The sequence below is a fragment of the Carcharodon carcharias genome, chromosome 31, assembly GCF_017639515.1.
Source record: "Carcharodon carcharias isolate sCarCar2 chromosome 31, sCarCar2.pri, whole genome shotgun sequence".
NCBI lineage: Eukaryota > Metazoa > Chordata > Chondrichthyes > Lamniformes > Lamnidae > Carcharodon > Carcharodon carcharias.
In genome coordinates this window covers 23,337,112-23,355,083 of record NC_054497.1, presented here as the reverse complement: position 1 = coordinate 23,355,083, position 17,972 = coordinate 23,337,112, and the positions used below count along the sequence as shown (strand labels likewise).

At 38.7% G+C, this 17,972-nt stretch overlaps 1 protein-coding gene across 7 annotated transcripts in view; it reads right to left on the bottom strand.

Moving 5' to 3' along the window:
* Window positions 1–566: 566 nt before the first annotated feature.
* The window catches only part of LOC121271575 (putative RNA-binding protein Luc7-like 2), a 61,997-nt gene continuing 44,591 nt past the window's right edge, over window positions 567–17,972 (bottom strand). For 5 of the 7 annotated variants that reach the window (XM_041177587.1, XM_041177588.1, XM_041177589.1 and 2 more), the window contains 6 exons: window positions 16,996–17,034; window positions 13,129–13,305; window positions 9,137–9,225; window positions 6,316–6,345; window positions 5,458–5,670; window positions 567–2,825 (listed from right to left, as the gene is read on the bottom strand). In XM_041177587.1, coding sequence (XP_041033521.1) covers window positions 2,684–2,825; window positions 5,458–5,670; window positions 6,316–6,345; window positions 9,137–9,225; window positions 13,129–13,305; window positions 16,996–17,034 — 690 coding nt within the window. In that variant the 3' untranslated portion in view covers window positions 567–2,683. The remainder of the gene's footprint in view (window positions 2,826–5,457; window positions 5,671–6,315; window positions 6,346–9,136; window positions 9,226–13,128; window positions 13,306–16,995; window positions 17,035–17,972) is intronic. The other 2 variants (XM_041177586.1, XM_041177591.1) reach the window with 1 other exon arrangement.

The window sequence follows — 17,972 nt, the reverse complement described above, 5'->3', positions numbered from 1 at the left end:
CAGTGGTCAGATTAATCAATAGGGTAGAAACCACCCTTAGTTTGGCTGTTAGATGTAGGACCAACTGCCTGTAGGGAGGATTAGGAGGTGTGACGCATGGAATTTCTTCAGAAAATTTTCAATCTTCCAAGGCTGAGCCACAGCTAACTTGAGGTACATTTCTTTCAAGGGTACAGTGATTACATCATGGCCTGATATAATGATAGGCTGCACTCTGATTGCAAGGAAGCGGATTCATTTTTATTAAAACCCAGTTTGAGTTTTTCTGATTGCTTGGACCCTCACATAAATTGTTAATGCTGCTTTTGTACCACATAAGGCTAGAGTAGCTATTCCTCATGGTAGTACACCGAACACAATGATAATCTTCAACCATTTCAAGTTGATTTTCAACCATACGGAAATCATAAAAGCATTGCTATTGCACATCCTAATTTTGCAAGAATTAATTCTACCACTTGCAAATGAGTAAACTTAACAGTGGAACCAGTTTTGCTCCTCGTTAGTGGACTGAGAACAAGCAGCTAAGGGTTCCAACAGACTCACCAAGTAACCAGAGGAAGACATAATATTGGTTTGTTTTAATTGCAAAGTAGCAAACAAGTATTTGTCACAATTTCATACAACACAGGAAAACTTAAATTGTTTGTAAATCTTATTAAATGTTTTCAGGAAATTTATTTCAATTGTTTTCAATTAACAATACAAGTATAGACAAAAAGTCATGTAAGGAAAAAAGATTAAGGGGGAATAAAATAAAACCTTATTATTTGTGTCTTAAAACAAACTGTAAACTCAGAAATCTGACTGACCAAATGACCATTAAGAACTAAGTAAATGATGGGGGCAAGCAGTGTAACAGCCAGTAACCAAAGTATCTGGTGCAGAAAAATAATGCCGCCACTATGGATACTGAGGAACTTCACACTGGAATATTTTTATAGCACAGAGTCAGTTTCTCAAAGTAAAGCTGACCACTTTAAAAAAAAAAATCACAGTAATTGTGGGGTGACCACAATTGGCTAACAAAAATGAGCGATATAATCATGGAATACACTGGTATATTTTAGATCTGTGACACCCTGGTACCTGCCACAGACAACACCCTAAGCTGCCTGGAGTGTGCCACATATGCCACAAGCATGTGGAAAACCCAGGGTTCTCTGAACTCCAACAAAAGTTCCCGCAAGTTGCTTTTAATGTGTGGAAAATCCTCTTCTGTTCCTCGGGCAAATAATGAATCAGTTTTTGTGAATGATAAACACTGGACTTTATTTTATGGGCATGATTTCACTGTCAAAATATAAAAGTTCTGAGTAAAGATCCAAAATAACAGTGATGTGTATCGTGTTCCAGAAGTATTCTGAAGACATGCCAAGTTTTCTGAGGATTACATGCATGCAAAGCTAGTAAGGTCTTTTCTTGATGGTAGTGTTTCTGGACACGCACTGTCCTAAAAAGCTACTGAAATCACATTAACTCATCACCAACAGTTTTGGACCCTTTCTATCTGAACTTCTACCGCAACTGCAAGAATAAAAGCGATCCCTCTTAATTATATTAAAAAGTACATATATCGACAAGATACAAACTTGGCAATTTAGGTTTCTGGTTTCCAAAAATGTCTCAGTGCATTTCCAGATTTACTAGTTCGGGGGAAGCTTTTCCAAATGGAGTTTGTAGTTTTTTTATATAAGTGGAGAGGTGGGGGTGGCGGTGGGAGTGGGGGTAGGGGTGCAGTGGGGAAATTAAGGTGATGAAGGGGCCAGGTTTATTTGCAGTAGTTGCATTTTTTCCTCATGAATCCTATTTGGTGGCTTAACAAGAACCGGGCAGTAAATTTGTTCCACCATATAAGTTAATTAAAAACAATACACTTTTTCTCCAACCAAACCAAGGGGGATTCTCTGGGTGTAACTGAGTGGAGCAATCAAGGTTCTTTCAGATTAACATTTAACAAAAACAATGTCAACCTTGTGGGAAGAGGGTGCAGAGGGAGAGGAGAGTTCCTTTTGGGTGTGAGGAAGGGAAGCTTATTCTAATGAGAAACAAACTGTTAGTTTCCTTTGGATGTTTCGCTGATCTGGCTGAATGAGATTCTGAACAATTTTGTCAAACGGTTGCTAGTCAATGCCACTGTCAACAACAATGAAACTGTGACAAAGACAAGGGCAACTTCTGTAGTGAATACCATTACAGGCATAGAGATCAAAGACTGTAAGCCTGCACAGCCAACAGTAACAAGTTAATATGCAACTGCTTACTGACAAAACAGTCTCTCCCCAAGCCACCAGATCCATTTATTTTTATTTAAGCTCCAGTAAAATTTACCATGGATTTCAGATTCCACATTTAAAAGAAAATGCAAAACAAATAATTTCATTATTCAAAACAAATTAGCACCCTTGTGCCAATGGAAGGAGGAACCCTAACGTTAGTGGCATTACAGCACCAGTACATGTACACACAGTACATTCTAGGTACCTCCAGTTGCTGCCTTCAAACCAGCTGGTTAAACTGACAAAACGTCCTCAACATCTTGAACTATCTAATATTTTTAAGTTATCGGTTACCTAGCTGCTGGAATTTTTTTCTAAGTCCAAAAACAAAACAAGAGCTCCCCTAGTTGAGTTAAACAATCAGAAAGACATCCTCTGCCCTGGTTCCAAAAATATTTTGTCCGTTAGATTTCTCCTGCTTCTCGTTCCTCAGAGCTGTGTTCTGATTTGCCATTAGCACTCTCATAGGAACGTTTTTTCTCTTTGCGATCTTTCTCCCTTGATTTTTCTCTGTCACGATCTCTGGATCTGTCTCGGTCTCTTGATCTAGAAAAACGGAATAGCCTTAGCTTAGTTATATTACCAGAGTAATTGTACAAGAGCACATCAATTACCCGTCAGCAGTAGCTCAAATTCTACAACTTTGGGCGACATGGGTGGTGAAAGCACTGGACTTCTACAATCATTAGATGCTAGTCCTGCAAACTACACTGATGGAGCCATCTCAGGTTAAGGATTCCAGGTTTGTTGGTAAAGTGAAAATTATCAGCCATCGTTTTGTACCGCTACTCTAAATGAAGTTGCAAGACTTATGATCAAAGTAAATAGCTGAAAACATAAATACTATAATATAAAAGAGAAGTAATTGTAACAGGAAAACTTGCAGAGAAAGATGAGAATGAGAAACTCATGCTCCTCCTCCAAATTTATTTTGTTTGAAAAAGATTATTTTTAAACAGCCGCAATAGTTAATCCAACAAGTTTTTAAGTTAATGATAAAAACAGATTAAACAAATGTTCCCTCCTCATACCTGAGAAGTTTTGTGACCCACCCCAATTTTGTGATACCAGTTCTCAATAGAGCTACATTGCTGTTAATTGGAAAAGTGGAAACCAATTCCCAACACAGATCCATCATACTCAAGGGTGCTGTTGGTGACCGACCTGCTAGCTCAGGTCATGAAGAGAACCTCAGGAAGACCTCCTTCTTCCTTAACCGAGGTTTTCCATCTATGGTGGTTGATAGGGCCCTCAACTGTGTCCGGCCCATCTCCCGCGCATCCGCCCTCACACCTTCTTCTCCCTCCCAGTAACATGATAGGATCCCCCTTGTCCTCACTTATCACCCCATCAGCCTCCACATTAAAAGGATCATCCTCTGCCATTTCCGCCAACTCCAGCATGATGCCACCACCAAACACATCTTCCCTTCACAACCACCCCCCCCACCCCCCGACCCCCGGCGGCATTCTGTAGGGATCGTTCTGGCATTCTGCAGGGATCGTTCTCTCTGTGATACCCTGGGTCCACTCCTCCATCACCCCCTACTCCTCAACTCCCACCTACGGCACTCCCCATGCAAATGCAAAATATGCAACACCTGCCCCTTCACTTCCGCCCTCCTCTCCGTCCAAGGGCCCAAACACTCCTTTCAAGCAGCATTTCACTTGCATTTCCCCCAACTTAGTCTACAGCATTTGTTGCTCCCAATGCAGTTTCCTCTACATTGGAGAGACCAAATGCAGACTGAGTGACCGCTTTGCAAAACACCTTCGGTCTGTCCGCAAGCATGACCCAGACCTCCCTGTTGCTTGCCATTTTAACACTCCACCCTGCTCTCTTGCCCACATGTCTGTCCTTGGCTTGCTGCTTTGTTCTAGTGAAGCTCAACGCAAACTGGAGGAACAGCACCTCATCTTCCAACTAGGCACTTTACAGCCTTCGGGACTGAATATTGAGTTCAACAATTTAGATCATGAACTCTCTCCTCCATCTCCACCCCCTTTCTGATTCTACCTCCCCCTTTTTTTCCAATAATTTATATAGATTTTTCTTTTCCCACCAACTTCCATTATTTTTAAATGTATTTCCATCCATTGTTTTATCTCTGCCTTTCAGTCTTTTTCGATTCCTTCACCCCACCCCCACTAGGGCTATCTGTACCTTGCTTGTCCTGCTTTCCACCCTTAATTAGCACATTCCTTAGATAATATCACCACCTTCAACACCTCTTTGTCCTTTTGTCTGTGACATCTTTTGGTTATCTCCATCTATCACCGGCCCTCTATCCAGCTCTACCTGTCCCACCCCCTCTTAAACCAGCTTATATTTCAACTCTCTTCTATTTTTACTTAGTTCTGTTGAAGGGTCATTCGGACTCGAAACGTTAACTGTGTTCCTCTCCGCAGATGCTGCCAGACCTGCTGAGTTTTTCCAGGTATTTTTGTTTTTGCTCGGGAAGACTACACCTGTCAAACAGAGGGCTGCGATTCACTCTACTTGCTCCTGACATGAAAGGCAACATCTTACATTCAAGCGGTCCCAGCTAGACAAGCAGTAGGAAGATTAATTATGCTGTTGACTGTCCTGTTTTAGGCAATTAAATTATAGTAGTACACTTAGGGTGCCCCTAAGCAAGTTGGGTGGTTAAGGAATGGAAAGAGAGATACCCTGAGTGGACAAGGCATGAGGCATGCTAGCAGAATGTGACTCCAGACAATAAATGCATGATCTGGTGAACTGTCAAGGAAACAAAACTGAAGAGGGTCCAAATAAAGAAATGAAAGTGGAGGGAAGATCAAAGAGCGACTCCAAAAAATGCTAAATTACTAATGTGACATTTAGTTCAGGGAATTTATGGATAAGGACTGTAAATTTATTTATATATTACACTGGTATCCACATCTCTTATAAATTCATGAAAGTTATTAATAAAAAAAACCAGAAACAGTTTTTAAAAAAAGGAATTGAACAATATGGATGGTCAAAACTGAAGAGATTGCTTTAGCATGGGATTGACATTTAACTTTCAGCCAATGGAAAAGAATATGATCTTCTCTGCTGTGGTTGTTTAATTGCAACAGACAGATTCCAAATCTAAGATGATGTCGTCAAACTCTATTATATTACTTGATCTCAGACGCATTGACAAGGTAATCTATAACATTAAGCTACGTACTTTCTTTTGGAACTTTTCTCTCTGCTCCGATCTCTCTCTCGCTCTCTGTCCCTTGAGCTATGCCTGCTGCGGTGGTGACTGCGGCTTCTGCTTCTGCTTCCAGATCGAGACTTGTGCCGGCGGCGCCGGTCCCGAGACCTAGAGCGGGAACGTTTGCGCCGGTCATGGGATGCTGACCTGGATCGATGTCGACGGCGTTCCCTTGATCTTGATCTGCAAAAAGGATTTTTTCCCCAATTATTCTCTTTTCTTAAGAACCACAAACACCTTCCTATGAGTCAAGCAATGGTTCCCTACTGATCTTTCAGTCATTGGTTGAAAGTTGTCACCTCTGACATTCAGCTCGTGACCACGTTTGAATTAGTGTTGTGTTGACAGCCCCGATAGCTCTGGGAGAATCTGAGCGTCGAGTTTGCAAATTGGTTATTGGTGAGGAGGTATTGCCTCAATGCCCTACTGCTCATCTCTGTCAGTGTTTGCTGCCAATTTTAATTCTAAGCTTTTAATTAGAAATGTCCTGTTTTTGTGAATAGGACATACTGGAACAGTCCCTTTCATGTAGTCCATGACCTTTGTTATAGTTAAACTGAAATAGCTTGCCTAGGGTGTTGGCTAGTACTGATGTGCAGGTCTTCAGTGTTGCAACTGAAATGTTCTACCCTTTGCTGTGTTAAGTGTATTTAGCTGCTTGGATATGATCACTTGGAGTGAACAAAATTGGCATCTATGATGCTGAATACCTCAAGGGGAAACAAAGTGATCATTCACTTAACCCTTCTGACTGAAGGTCTTCAAGCTCTTTCTTTTCATTCCCTAAGTCCTATAACTATACTCGCTAAGATGTTAAAACAAACTTACCTCTTACGATCCCTGCTGCGAGACCTGGTCCTGCAATATTAAGAGAAGTTTACTGAAGAGATACGTCACAAGATTTCATGTTTCAAACAAAAACCTTTATTGCACAAGAGTTAAACAAAGCAAGTACAACTGACTTAACACTAGTGTGTAACTTAACACTATGTTTTGTAAACACTTATTCTTTAAGCCAATAAAATCTCATCAGGACACCCCGCATTCTGCTTTTATTTTCACCAAGAGTTCCCCTATACTTTACAGGATCTTGAATGTTCCCTCACTTCTCCTGGGACCAAACCAAGTTGTGTCACAGCTTTCAGGAATTCACTTTGATTCTCTGTGTTCTGCTATTCTCTGTTGTATGAGATTTCGTGGGGCCCTTCCACTAACACTTGATTAGGTGACTCTCCAGCTCTCCCTAAGCATCTCATGACTGTGGACACCGCAGCTAAAGCATGGGTCTCACTGCATTCTTGCTTAGTGACTCCAATTCATAAAAAAACTCTGATTTCTGATAGCCCTAGGTCCATAGCTCCTTCACAACTTTTGGCAGATTCTCTCTCTTTGCCTGCTTCCAAGCTATTCCAGCTCCAGTCATAAACTACCTGTTTCACAGCTGCTCCTGAGCTAATAGTTTCTGAGACGACACACATAAATCCAAAACAAAAAGGTAGCTCTCTGCATAACCTATTTCCATAGCAATGTGGCATATCTGGGATGTTCCAGCTAAAAATTTTAATTAATTACCTTTAAATCTGTCCTTTGATCTGAAAAGTATATGGATATTAAGACCTTTTCTTGTTTACTCATTGCTTTCGAAACTTTCTTTGATCAGGGACATGAGAAGTTTAAACTCTTTATGAAGACAACTGTAGACATCTCCTCTCTACCAAGAAACTCAAAGGGGCCGCCTATTATTTACTGTTTTCCCACTTCCAACTCTGAACATATTAAATAAACACAGGCCACGCTTTGAACTGCCATTACTTTAGGCTTTGTTTACCAGACTCTCACCAGGGGATTGTATTTATCTTGCATTTAAAAATGTCAATCCCCAAGAAGTCATACTTCTAAAACAGATGAATCATGAAATTAGGCATTTTCACAACTTTCATCACAAGAACAGACAGTTAAACATCAGGATAACTGAACCCTACCTATTGGACAAGCATGTAAAAATGTATGCAACGCCTCAACTCCTGATTAAAGTATCTTAGTGATGGATGCGTAGCATTATTCTGGATTTCACTTACACATGAAGGAGACTGAAATGGCTGCCAGGAATTCAACTTTCAGAAGAAATGTTAAACTAAGGCCCTGTCTATTCTCTTGGGTGGATGTAAAATAATGCATGGCACTATGAGCAGGGGAGTTCTCCCTCTTGACCAGCCCTCAACCAACATAACTAAAATAGGAGAACTGGTCATGTGGGATCCTGCTGTGTGTAAATTGTCTGCCATTATCCCCTACATTACAACCATGATTACACTTCATAAGTACTTCACTGGCTGTGATGCAACTTGGGAGATTATGAAGTCATGAGAGCTGTTATACAATTTTAAGTCCTTTAATTTTTTTCTGCTTCGTCCTTACATTATATAAATTAGACATTAAAAAGCAATTTCTAACTGGAAAACACCCCTCGATGACAACGCAGGACATTGTTCTAGCATTAGAGATCTAAATTAATAAAGCAATGTTTAGAAACAATTTAAAATTCTGATGGAATGCTGCCCTTTACCTCAAAGTGGCTGAATCAGAATAGAGAGGAAGTGGTGCTTCAGTCGTACAGAGCTCCATCTGGAATACTGCCTTCATGCTTACCTGTACCTTTGCATTAACCTTCACGAACACCCAAATCTCTGTTTCTCCATAGTTCCTAATCTGTTGCCATTAAGAACATTTTCCAATTTATCATTCTTGGACCCAAAATGGATACATATGATGAAAAGCTGAGGCCCCGGCACAGTTCCCTTGGGAATAGCACTTGTCACAACCTACCAGAGTCCATTTCCTCCACCCCTACTCTGTTTCCTACCATCACAACCAATTACCAATCCATGTGACAAGGTTTACCTGCAATTTCTCGTACTTTTAATTTTTTCTTAATAACTTTGTGTGGATCCTTATCAAATACCTTCTGAAAGTAATTTGGGTAATATCTATGGACATTCCCTATACATCATAACACCCTCTTCAAAATGTTCAAATCCATTAGTCAAACATGACTTGCCCTTCACAAATCCACACTGACTAACAGATGAAGAAAATGTGGACTGGGAGTAAAAGAGCCCAAAATAATGGGGCAAGACAGAGATTAAGTTAAAAGGCACACAATGAAAGAGGAACAGGAGTGATCCCATCAGGAACTAAGACCTTATTGGATTCTAAAGAGCAGGGAATTAACAGAGAATGGAAGGATAAAATTTGGAGGGTAGTCGTAATTACGGAACATAATGGCAGGAAGAAAAGGGTCATAATCATCAGGGTGAAATAGGAGGTAATAGGACTAAACTGACAAATGTGTAAGATACCGTACAGCCATGTTGGTAATATAGTCCTATATATATATTGTTCTATATATATATATATATATATATATAAATATATATAGTATTGACTATATAGTAATATATATAGCATTGTATATTTAGTTTAGACAACATAGTGATATAGTCCAATGTATTTCATTTTAGTCAAAAAGAAACCAAAGGGATAATGACATTTATGAAGCAAGTTAAATCAACATCATTTTTTTAAACACAGAAATAGCCCACGTTAATATTGTTCATCTCCGGAATATTTAAAAAAACATGAGCCTAACCTTCTTTTCATTCGTTCCTCCTTTTCCCTCTCCTCTCTTCTTTTCAGACGTTCTTGAGTCCTTTTCTCCTGTTTCTCAGCAACAAGTTTCTGCAAAGGAAAATGGGATTGCACTCAGTAACCTAATAATTTGAGGTACAGATGGATTAAATTAAGGGTGTGAGGATGTGTCAAGGTGCTCAACCTCAGAATATACCACCATTGATTCTTGAGGTAGCAAGCATCACAGCAAGATTTAATTAAAAAGTACATCAACTGATTCCATAAACCGGACAACATGCAAAAAACCCCAATTATAATCAAAACACACTCTAGATATTTGACTAACAAAGCTTTGGTTGTGGCCATAGGCCATGCAAGAGAAGACATTTCTCAATTTGCATACGTGAAAGTTTTATATCGTATTGTGGTCCACATGCAGAATGCACATTGAACTTGCCCAACCAGTGAGTACACTCAAAAAACAGAACAAAATTGGAAAGGTATGGAACCTATTAATGTACAAGTAGCAAAAAGAAATGAAAATTACCAATCAGCAAACGGCTACCAATTAAAAAACTATCAATTAAATCAGTTGAGATTTGTTTCCTCAAAATGCTGTAAACATGCAGATTAAAAAAAAGTACAATTTATAGTTTATCACAGAATCATTACAGTACAGGAGGTGCCCATTCAGCCTGTGTCTGCGCCGGGTTTCAATAGGAGCAATTCATCTAGTGTTACTCTGCCACATTCTTCCCGTGGCCCTGCATATTCGCTCTTTTCAAATAATCCAATTCTCTCTTGAATGTTTCGATTGAATCCTGCCTCCACCACACTCTCAGGCAGTGCATTACAGATCCTAACCACTCACTGCATGAAAAGTTTTTCCTCACATTGCCATTGTTTCTTTTGCCAATTACCTTAAATTGTGTCCTCTTGTTTTCAGTCCTTCCAACAATGGGAAGATTTTTCTCATCTATTCTGTCCAGCATCCCCATGATCTTGAATACGTCTATCAAATCTTCTCTCAACCTTCTCTTCTCTGAGGAAGAAAGTCCCAACTTGTCCAATCTATGTAACTGAAGTTCTTCATCCCTGGGACCATTCTCATGAATTTTTTCTGCATCTCTTAAATGCTTTCATATCTTATTATAAGAAAAATATCTCAAAAACTAGTTAGACTTATACAATTGCCTAAGACTTGTTAGAATGCAAAGAGGTTTAACACCTGCCTCCACCCCACCTGTCCTCCCCCACTCAGAGGTTTGCAAGTATTGAACACTGTCCCCCTTCACAGAGTTTGTACAGTGGCCACTGCTTATCATGTTGTGCTTACAATAGTTGCAAATGCTTCCCAAGATACTATTGCTTGAGCTGTGCCTCACAACCTACCCCTACCAATGTCCCTGAACCCCAGGGGTTCTTCCTTAATTCTGACACCTCCCACCCCAAAATGCTTACGAACTTCATGGTGCCTCTCTCCATTAAACACAACCAAACCAAAGATCCCTTCCTTCATTGCTTCCAAATCTTATAATGCTTCTGAACCCTATAAAGCACTGACCAGTGAGTGATAGCAATATTTTTATGATTTACCTCAGCAAAACCTCAATTTGGAATACTTTCAGATCCTATCATAAATATCTTTGTTCTAATGAAAGGAGCATCAGTTTCATTCACTCTTGTTGTCATCTTAATTAATCCCATTGTAACCCTCACAGCCGTGACATCCTTCCTAGAGTAAGGCACCCAAAATGGGAAACAATATTCTAACGATGGCCTAACCAATGATTATGTTACATTTTTTACTTTAATTACACTCTTATAACTCTACTTATAAAATCTAGGAGCCTACTGCATCTCCTTCAGCTTGATCAACTTTCCCTTCTTAATGAAGGATATAAATTTTTGAACCTCTGGTCTAGCATCAAGGATTTAAATGAATGAAACACAATGTTTAAAAACTCAATAATCTAAAAGGCTGATGGAATGCTGACCTTTATCTCAAAGGGGTCTAAATGTAACAGTGAGAAAGTGATATTTTAGTTGTACAGAGCTTTAATCAGGACATCCAAACCTCTTTGTTTCCCTTTCGTCATTCTTGGACCCAAAACAGATATGTAAGAAAAGCTGAAACCCCAGCACAGATCCCTTGGGAATAGCACTTGTCACAACCAACCAGACAGAACACATTTCCTTTAATCCTACTCTCAGGTTCCTACCTTCATAACCAATTACCAATCCATGTCACAAGATCACTTCCAATTACTCATACTTTTAGTTCTTTTCTAATCATGTCCTGTGTGGAACCTTCTGGAAATTCATATGGGTAACATCCAAAGATTGTCTCTCATATACACATTATTATCACCCTCTTCAAATGTTTAAGTTGATTAGTCAGATATGCCCTGCCTTCACAAATTCACACTGGCTCCAAAGGGTCAAGAAAATGCAGGCTGGGAGTAAAAGAGTCCAAAATAATGGTGCAATTAAGTTAGAAGGTTCGCACTGAAAAGGGCACTAGACCAACCCCATCAGGAACAAAGACTACATCAGATTTTAAAGAACAGGAAATGAAGAATTTGATAATATGAAGCCTTGTGTCTCTCTACTCTACTACCCTGTTTAGAGTTTCAACATTTGATGACTGTAGCCTGTTCCTCCTAGAACACTTTTTTTCCCAAGAATATCCTTTATTCATAGAATTTGTTAAGGTACATTACATAAAAGTTCAAATTTGACATTAACTAAAAAGTGCAAAACAGGTCAGTTTCTTTCGCATGAACGTGGCACTCTGAGGTGCACATGTTTCTTAAGGAGCAAAGGCATGTTTGCAGGGAACTAAATGCATTACCTCACATTAATATTTGCTGAGATCTACTGGGCCAATTCACTAATCTATGTTTCTCTGTCATAACTTACAGTCCTGTTCACAGTTAATCACACTCCCTATTTTTGTTTTGACGTTCATATTTAAAAGGATGTTCGAAAGACAATCATTGTAGTCTGTACTAACCCCCCTCTTTACTTCTGTCAGCATTCTCGGATGTGTGCCATGAGGGTCAGATGTCCTTTTTAACCCAGTTCCACTAAAATTTTAAATACTATCTGCTCAGTTACAACTATCTAATTCCTCCACTTCCTCTTCTTTTATCATTTCATTCCCACCGCCTTGCTGTATTGTGGAAGTATGTACATCATCTTCAATCCTTCTTCATCTATGATAAGATTGTTTTGTGTAGCTCCAAACAGCCAGAACTTTTATCTCTTATCTTTCATGAATTTATAAAATCTTTTACTATTTCCCTTTGTGTTATCTGTCTGTCTGTTTTGATATCTCCTCACAGTCTAATCTTTTTCGCTTCCATTCTATATGTTCTATATTTGGCTTGATATTCTTTTGTATTACTAGCACTAGATTGGGCATACATTGCGAAGTCTCATTTTGATATCTGTACTGATCTGAACAATCCCAGCTTCTTCTCCTGCACCACAATTAATTCTTGTTGAATTATATATATTCTGTAACCCAATGTGCTCCAAGTTGATCTTTTCTAATTGTCCATGCAGTCTTACTTAGCAAATTTCTTTCATTATCTGGGCTACTTCCCCTTTCAATCATGAAGATTCGATTTTTCCAGTTAGTTATTTTTTCTTTGAATGCTCTCTCTCTTTTCCAACATGTATCAAAGCTTATATTAAGATCCCCCTTTCCTTATATACTCCCCTCTCTTTATATTTACTTACTTAGATCCGGTACTCAGTTCTAATGTCTGTTTGTATATAGAACATATATCAATATCCAGTTTAACAACCTCCTGCCCATTAAGCAGGGAGTACTACAGGGATTCACCTATCATGGTGGACCAATTACAAACCAAGTTGCTGAAACAGTTATCTTTTCTTAAAAATCTTACTGTGACCATTAAAATAAGCTGGAGTGAACTTACAAAAAGCAAGATATGACTAGCTTCCATTTCCCAAAATTTTGCAAATGGCAAAATTCCTCACCTGTAACTCTTCCAGTTTCTCTCTAATTTCAATGAATCCGAGGTGAAGCTTGCCACCAAAGTGGTCTGCAAGGCGTCGATCATTGTCATGTAGACCCAAGTATGCTGAGCACACCTCACAGACTCGCAGCTTCTGCTGCTGGAAGCTGGAGGCTGGCATGGAATTCCGATACACCTCCTGAGAAAGGGAACAGAAACAAACCATGTAACATTCTCTAATTTAGCTGATTTGCTGTCAACATTAAAAAAAAAGACTGCTCCTGACAAAGCAAAACTACCTAGCTGGAATTAAGTTTCCTTTCAAAAGAAACCATTTTTAGTTTTGCTGCTTTTAAATCTCCTTCATATTAAAAATAGCTCACTCAAACAATGCTGAAATCCACTAATCTACTGGAGTGCCACCATCATGGCAGAACTGTACAATAATTTAGTTCACTGTGTGCTCAATTTTCTTTTTTACCGTATTTGATTAAGTGTCTAATGGCATCCTGAAAGTACAAACTTTTCAAATTAAACAAAAAGCTGAAGAGACAGAGTGAGCTGGATTAAAATAATTATAAAGTGGCAACCATAACCCCAAACCCCACTGACTATTTTGGTTCAATGATAGTATGTTGGACACTACCAGGTTTTCCACCTGGTTAGTGGGGAATGTCCTAATAGGTCAACATATAGTACTGTGTTCAATTTAGAAGATTCAAATTTCCCAATAATCTGCCTCAATCATAAAACATGACAACGTCTGAAAGAGTTCCTCTTGTAGCACTCTCCCATTCATAATGGCTCAGACATTGCCTGAAAAATGACAAAATTGGCTTCAAGCAGGCACGGATATTATCTTTTACAAGAAGAAACCACCACCTTTGCAAGGGCAATGAGGGATGGGCAATAAATGCAGGCCTTGCCTGTGGTGCCATGAACGTATAATGTGAACAATTAGCAATTTAAACCTTAATTTACACAATCCGGTTAATTAAGTAATCATCTTCCTTGCACTCAGATCAAGTTTATTTATTTTTGCATTTCGTAGCTCAAACAACACAGCAAAATTGGCTACGGACATAGAAAATATAAATGCTAGTCAATTACAATAATTGTTGTGTAAATACTGTCAAAAGCAAATTGTACCCTATTAAACACAGAATTCTCCCAATACAGTTCTAGACACATTCTTTTATTAAAAACTGTTATTTTGTAAATATGGCATTCCACTTTTAAAACAAATTGTGTAGTCTAGCACTTAAATGAGAAAAAAATGATGTTTGTCACCTAATATGGAACTTATACCATAGGAAGAATATGACTGCCCTTGAAAAGAGCATAAGGAAAAAAATGAAACCAAGTTTCAGGCACTTAAGTGTTGAGTAAAGATTAAAATTAGGCTTTTTTTCTTGAGTAAAGAATGACTCAGGTGATCCAGTTAAAAAAAAAGGGAACTAATAAACTTGATGCAGTCAAATACAATGATGAAGAGGTCAAAAACTAAGTGACAGAATTTTCCAAAACAGTGCATTCAGGTAGAGCTATTCCACACAAAGGGTATTAAATATATGGAGTAAATTATGAGTTCAGGCAATTGAAGAAAATAGCATCATGAGTTCAAGGTTAGCTCCTGGATAAAGAGGTGATCAAGGAATATAGCTGGAAGGTAGGGTTCACATGGGTTAAAAATAGTCTTTCACCTGTTCTTAAAATTTCCAATGTTGCAAAGGTGATGATGTAGCAATGTTAGCTTACCAGTTTCCAAGTAGCACCTGGCATTTCCCAGGAATTTTGCGGGGTATAGGTCAGGGAGGGGAGCAGGGGAGGAAGAGGGACACCTTACATATTGCTCAAGTATACTTTCTGGCAGGAAAACGAAGGAACACCAACGATTCGGTCTGCAGAGATATTTCACAGGCAAAAAGAATACTGTACTTGACAGTCTGTTAAAAAACCTATAATTAATATTAATGTGACCATTGCTGTCATTCCGTAGTTCAAAATTACACAACTGAATAGAAATTTAATTGCAGATTGAATTAATCATGCATTAGGCTAAGCACAGATGTGGAGCATTCACAAAGGCCATGATTTATGAAGTTTGAATTGTTCAGATACAGTTTCTTACACAAAAATTTAAAAGTTGCTTTATACCAATTTTTAACTTGGCAGCATATGAAGTAACACAATACTGCAGTAGGAAAATATTTAATTGAACTATTTTATCAGTAGAATGCAAATCTCCTGTCCATGTTTGATGTTGTTTTCATGAGTTATTGCAAGCAGGAGACTGAAACTGGATATCCTGATAAAAGCTGTTTTAAGAAAGACTATGGACTTTTCGTATCTTTCATTACTTAAAATGAACAAACTTGTTATTTAATTAAAATAGTACACCATGTAGTTACTCCACAATTCATTTACCAGTTTATTGATCTCTCACCCAACAGTCATACTGTCAACAAGAATTTCTAGATTTGGCTTCATCAATGCGTGCTGGTTTTCATCAGTAGTATGTTCTTCCATTCCAGCTCAATTGCTTTGGTATAGAACCAGTGGAACGGAAAAGGTTGAAATGCAGAGCCCACATGCTGATCCCGGGTCATGAACTAGCACACAATCATCATGCTGGACTCATGAACCGCATAGTTTGGGCAATGATAGAATTGAAGCAAACTTCATGTAAACGTTGGGGAACAGTAATAAATGCAAGCTTTTTCTCTCTTGGGATCAACAGGATGCAAACATTTGTCTGGCAAATCAATCATTACATACTGTGCAGTGTTCAGACCAAAAATTTAAAAACTGATGGTGTAGTGTAGTTGTGCCCACTATTTGTCTGAAATAAACTAACTCCAGGTAAAAGACCAGGTCATTCTGCAGGGGTGGGTGGGGGGGGGGGGTGGGGGAAGAAAAGGTGCATTTCTTCCTAGGCAATAAAATACTTCTGAAGTATAACCAGTATTGTAATGTGCAGGGTGTAAACGAGGTCAATTTGCATAAAGCACAGCCCCACAAACAGCAATGAGATAAGCAGTGTTAGCCGGAGAAGAATGTTTTTCAGGACACCAAAAGAAGCTCCTACTCTTCTTTTAAATAGTGCTGCAGAATATTTTACACCAGATGAGGGAGCAGATAGGGCCTGAGTTTAACATCTCATCTAAAAAACAGCATTTATGACAGCACTGCACTCCCTCAGCATTTAATGGAAATGTCAGCCTGGATTGCGTTCTTGTCTCTAGATTGGGGTTCTAACACTGAGCCTACTGCCTCATAGGTCAGAGTGCTATCATTAAGTCAAACCTGAGAGGAGGTTTACAATATGAAGTGTTTACTTTGTGTATTTGTCCATGCATTGGCAGTGACAAGGGAGTTTACTTTGTGTCTACCTGATGATATCGTTTCAAGAAAATCTTGATTAAAAAAAATCTTTCCTACAATCTCAATAACCAATTATAAGGCAAAATTTAAAATGTTAGATTAGAACCAAGTTAAAATGCTACAGCCTCATCAACATATAAATTTTTGCTATGAACTGCAGATTGAATTGAAAGTTTGTTCCACACACATACATACACACGCACACATATATACACACACACGCACACATATTTATCGACAGCGCCTTGACTATGATATTCTTCTTGTAGTAGCTACTTACGCACGTGTCTGTTTGAAGCTTCTGATCGGTGGTGGCAAGAAACTCACTAAAATTGGGTATATTTCTACCGAATAAAAACTGTACCCTTATCTAGGACTGTTGGATATAACTTATAAAGCACTTTATCTATAATTTTACAGCAAAATATCTCAATGAGCCAAAATTCTGTGGAAGTTGTATAACACAGTTACAGAGCACAAGGCAGTCACAGTGATGTCATCCTACCCAGAATGCACTGGAGGAAGGAGAAGCAATGGTGTCCCCCTGGTGGTGAAAAAATGCAATGTTACAAGCTGTATTTCTCCATAACACAGTAGCACATTGTTGAGAACAGAGGACCGATTTAACAACTGAGATTTATCACTTTTTAAACAGGGTAAGTTCAATTACAATTTTACCAGCGATGTTGGGTAAGCCAGGGAGTTACATGATTGACAATTTTCCCTAATTTGTACAAACAAAGTTTAAAGGTATTAAATATATTACATTTTTATTACATTTTTCTGGAACGTATTTCATATAGGGTTCTCCCCATTTTATCTAAAGTGGGTATTCACTCACTTTGAATTCTTTTGTGCCCATCCTCACAAAAATGATGGTGGGTACCCAATCTCATAAAAAATGATAATGGTGGGTACAGGCAGCACCACTTTCAAAACAATTTCCAGGGAGAACCCTCAGTCTGTGTGAGCAATCACTTTCCAAAGATAGCCAAGCTACTGAAGTGACTTAAGCTGCTCTGATTTCTGATTGGCTGAATGGTCAGTTACTTTGTGAGCTCCTAAGTCAGTTGCCATTATCCTTTCCTACGAGGGAAGAAGTTCAAATACACCAACAAAATGGTACATTTTGTTTCTGACTAAGTTCTAAGCTTTCTAATGGTCTGACGATTCTCAATGACCCAGTTGATCTACATGCTGAAAATAAAGAGCTGTATTGCTAAGCTATATTCTTGCAAATTCTCAGAAAGCTTCTGGTCTGAGATGGTTTCCTCTTATTCACTGTGGAATCCTCATTAAAACGTGTTCTAAAGTGGCTGAAACTGTATAGAGGCAAGACGACTTTGCATTCCATCAAATGGTCCCTTCAACTATTTAAAGACTGCTCAATAAAGGAAGCATCCATTATCTTTCTAATGACACAAGTCTGTACTTTTAGGAAACTAGGTAGTCTTTACTAAACTACTCTGTTGTATATAGGAC